Below are 4,892 nucleotides of genomic sequence, written 5' to 3'. Positions count from 1 at the left end.
ACAGCTTGTTCATCCATTCATCCCTGGATGGTTTATGTATTATTTCTAGATCGCATTCCTTTGAATAAGTAAGTCATCAGGTGGCATTTAACATTCCGTGAAAGGTTTCATTTAACATGTGTGGACCGTGAATATCTAAGGAGGTTCGGAGATATGTTCCTAATCATGTTACCTGTTACCCTCATTAACAGGGTGCTCTTTCTGCAGCTGGAAGGAGTCGACCATGGATTTCAGACGTGTGAAGGAGTATATCGCGTGGATCTACTATCAATACCAAATCATTAGCTGCTGTTCTGTCTTGGAGCCCTGGGAGCGATCGATGTTCAATACCATCTTACTAACCATTTTTGCGATGGTGGTGTACACTGCCTATGTCTTCATCCCAGTCCACATCCGCCTGGCGTGGGAGTTCTTCTCAAAAATATGTGGACTGCACACTACAATGTCCAATTGATCTTGGTTGCATCCTGTGAATTGGCGTTGCATATTTATATGTTGCTTACAATTTACTGATTTGGGCAAATACTGTGTCTTCTTTCACTGTCAGAACAGAAAAGCTCTCTCTACTCTATGCATCCTTGTGTCGCTGCCTGGAGTACCTTACCTCACATGCCAGATTCTCTTAACTCACATCTAACACTTCAGATTCTTTTTTAAATAAACACAATTTCCGATAAACATTTCTGGAACACCGAATCATAAGATACTTGCCAGAATTATATTTAAAGCGCCCTTGATACCTATACTATATCAAATGATATGTACATATATTTTTTTAATCTCCAGAAGCTACTGTCAGAAATATCCTATTCTTGTTTACAATGTGTACAAAAATAAGAGTACATTATATGGGCCCCTCAAAGTCTTATTTTCCAGGGAAGTGCTCATGCCTAAATCTATTTGCTCTCAAATGAAAAAGAACGAGCTAAAGGCATTGATCTCCTCTGAAATGTGGTTCATGAATTGTTTCAAAGGCCTTTAAAAGACTGGCTACCGTTACCTAACATCAAACATGCTGATTTTAGTATCATAAACGTGTTATAATGCAAGATGACATACAGTGTAAGAAACAAAATATAATCAAAGTAACTTCAGAAAGCGTGACTTGTGATGATGCCGCTGGGGGGGAAGAAGAGATCTCTTTCTTTGTGTGCTTTCATTCAGTGGAGGGAGGGGGAGAAAGCACGTACTCGGCGACAGGAAGCAAAGCTAACAAATCGGCTGAAAGTCACATTCTACCGCAGGAGCTGCACAGCTCCAGTTAAAGGTCGTAATATAGTGGCTCCTGTGCAGAGCAGAAACAAGATTTAGTAAATTTCCTTCGACGTTTGGGTCTGAAAAACAAATATGTTTTAGTAGTCTTGCTGAATCAAATGTGAATGCCAAAGACCAAGCTTTGCCATTTTTCTTTCCTCAAAAAATATTAATGATAGTAATTCAGGAGAGTAAAAATGCAAATCGTTTGGAGACAATATTACACTCTTATTTGTGCTATGAAAAAATTTTTTTCTGAAAGTAGTTATAGAAAAGATGTTTGGCATGCCAAATTAATTTTACTGTTTGTTTAAAAAGCAAAGACATGTTTTGAAGAGAGATCAGATCAGAACATGTACTTATTGATTTTTGCAAAATAAAATTAAGTTTAAATTTATAATTAAGATACCGATGTCTGGAATTGCTTATTCTTTGTATTATGCTAAATATCCAGGTGGTTACATTCACTCAAGGGGGGAGGGGGTGGGGGGAGGGGCGGCAAAAGTTACATTATGTTTCAATTCCATTTTTCACCAACTCTCTGTTGCATTCCTGTATTTTACTAAGAATTATCCTATCCTTCTAATCCAATATGGCACTGCTCTTGGAACATAGAATTGGAACTAGCAGTCACCCAGAGTCTGCCCCGTGCTGGACACAGTTCACAGGTTGACGTGAGTATGAAGGTCTCCCACTTAAGGATAAGAGACCTGAAACTTGGAAACATTTCTTGTTCAAAGTTGCTCAACTGCTAAAAGGAACAAAGATGCCCTTCCAGGCCAGAGTCACACTGGGCCTTACAAATATTGATTACATTGAAGCCCATGTAATACAAGAGGAGCAAATGTAAGATGGAGAAATGGGGTCACCAACATCTTGACAAGGAGAGAGCGTCGTCAAATAAACAGGTTTAGAGGCGTGAGCGGACCCCAAGATTGGAGGGACAACAGCCCGAGCCGCAGAGGCCAACATGTAGTTGGATCGGAGGTGTGATGCTTACCCATTTCTATGCTGCCCTGACCCACATGTCTATTTGGAAAAGATTGCTTTGACTTTTAAATATTTAGCAAAGGATTCTCGGCTAAGCATAAACTTGGATGCATTCCCAGTTTACAATGATTCAACGCCCTCATCCATATGGACCCTTTGCTAAGCACTCTTGGAATTCAATCACAAAGATACTGCAACGACCTTCTCAAAATACATTTTCTAAAAATAAAAGAGTTAAAATAAACATGAATAGGCACGGTGATGCTTAATAAAGGGTTATTGCAAAGCATTGCCCCAGGATGTCACTTAGAAGGTAAGCAATTCCAAGCAATCAAAATAATAAAAATAAGGCCCAAAATATATATAATCAAATATGGACTGAAAAATACATAGTCAGTGCGCAGTGGGGAAGAAAGGCTGCGCTGCCTCCTCTGTTGGTTTTCAAGAGGAAGCACAGACATGCTTTACTGTGACGACTGTCAGCCTGGATCAGAACAACGTTTTGTGTCTGTGTTAGTCTGGTAGACCAGAGAAACAAGTCCATAGAAACTCATATGTGTATAAGAGAGAGTTTTATATAAAGGGTAATTGCACATTAAAAAAGCATAGCAGCCCAGTCCAGTCCAAGCCCGTAAGTCCAATATCAGCCCATATGTCCGATACCAGTCTATAAAGTCCTCTTCAAACTCACAAAACACATGCAATGACGCTGAATGCAGGACGATGACAGGCCAGTGGGTAAAAAGGCTTTGGATCCAGTGGCGTTGTAAGTATCTCAGTGCTGGCAGGGGTCTCCACGTGGCTTCTCCAGCTTCCAGGGCTGCATCAGGTCCATGTGGATTTTCCTCAGGGATGTCCCGCGGGAAGTGGGCAGAGAGAGATAAGTGTCTCTGCCTCCAAGGAGGAAATTCAGGAGTTCCCAGAGTAGGCCATGCCCACACAGAGGCCTCATTGGCTATTACCTGATTGACAGACTAGACTCCACCCCTTCACTCTTAATCTCTCAAATTGACAAATGATTGTGTAACTACCACAGTGCCTTTTGTTTTTTTTTTCCCATCACTTGTTTATTTCAATGAGCAGAAATGGTGAAAGACTTTTTAAAAGAGCCCAAACGCCCATCGTTCCAATGGGCTCCATTCAAATTGCCATTCCCTAAAGTAGGAAGTGCACCGTGTAAGGCCTTCACGTCTTCGTACATGTGGTCAGGAAAGAGCAGTTCTTGGAGAAGGAGCCTGCGCTTTGTGGAGCAGAGCAATGAGAGGGAGGACGACGAGACCGACACAGTGGCTCTCACAATGGGCCCGAACATAGCACCTGTGAGGCTGCTGCAGGACTGGGCAGTCTTTCATGCTGCTGTGCATGGATGGCATCCCCATGCGCTGGAACTGATCCGAGGGTACCTTACAACACTGGTATCACCAAAATCAACAATGTTACCTGCTTGTGCAACAACACACACAGAGTGAGACTATCGAGCAATCAGGTGGTTTTCGCATTAATATAACACTGACCAGCTTTTATTAATAAATCCCATGTACAATGAAAGGAAATGCTTTTCTCCTCTTCCACATTAACATATTTAAGTCCCCTCATTCGTAGCGCATATGCTCCTTGAAGGCAGATAATTTGTCCTTTTTCTGAGTTACCAGTATCTAGCCCTCCAGCCCCAATGTCAAGGCCAATAGAGGACTTAGCAAATGTACACCCTAGGAAAACTAATTTAGCTCCCATGTCCTATGGTTACAAGGAAACAAGGAATTTATAATGGCAGTTTCAGAATGGATGGTTGGTTTCTGGCTGCTGATATAAAGAGTTACTCTCATTCAATCATTTAGCTTTCATTCAAAATACATTAAAACATCTTTCATGAGTTGATAGCAGAAAGATAAAGGGATGAATGAATATGTGACTTTAAAGTGCAGTAGAAACTAGTCAGGTGTACACTGAAGAAAAAAAAGCTTGAAGATAAACAAGCGGCCACCTAGCTAAGAAGCAACAAAACCCACATAGAAGAACATAGCCTGTGTGCTCATGGGGTGCCAATGGGATCAGGTATCAAAGACCCAGAACAAAAAATCAAATCCATGTAAATGGGGCAGGGGGTGGGGCAGATAGGCAGAGTGGAGGCCCAAAGCCCATCTGTAGACAATTGGGCATTGCCTCACAGAAGGGTCATAGGAAGAGATGAGCCAGTCAGGGTGCAGTATAGCACCGACAAAACATACAACTTTCCTCTAGTTCTTTAATACTTCTTCCCCTCACTATCATGAACCAAATTCTACCTTACAAATCCGGCTAGACCAGAGCAGGTACACTGGTACAGATAAGAGCTGGAAACACAGAGAATCCAAGACAGATAAAACCCTCAAGACCAATAATGAGAATAGCGATACCAGGAGGTTAGGGGGAAGGTGAGAGGAGAAAGGGCAAATCAATCACAATGATTGACATATAACCCCCTTCCAGAGGGACAAACAACAAAAACGTGGGTGAAGGGAGACAGGAGTCGGTGTAAGACATGAAAAAAAACAATAATTTATAAATTCTGAAGGGCTCATGAAGGAGGGAGGATGGGGAGTTGGGGAAATGAGCTGATACCAAGGGCTCAAGTAGAATGCAAATGTTTTGAAAATGATGGCAACATA

The 4,892-nt window shown here is 41.7% G+C and overlaps 1 protein-coding gene across 1 annotated transcript; it reads left to right on the top strand.

Moving 5' to 3' along the window:
- Window positions 1-223: 223 nt before the first annotated feature.
- SPTSSB (serine palmitoyltransferase small subunit B) lies at window positions 224-454 on the top strand. The gene has a single exon (XM_075548885.1). It carries the CDS (start codon window positions 224-226, stop codon window positions 452-454), a length of 231 nt encoding a protein of 76 aa, XP_075405000.1.
- The last annotated feature ends 4,438 nt before the right edge of the window (window positions 455-4,892 follow it).

This window comes from Tenrec ecaudatus, chromosome 4, assembly GCF_050624435.1.
Source record: "Tenrec ecaudatus isolate mTenEca1 chromosome 4, mTenEca1.hap1, whole genome shotgun sequence".
NCBI classification, from domain to species: Eukaryota; Metazoa; Chordata; class Mammalia; order Afrosoricida; family Tenrecidae; genus Tenrec; species Tenrec ecaudatus.
This window is presented reverse-complemented; position numbering and strand designations above follow the sequence as displayed.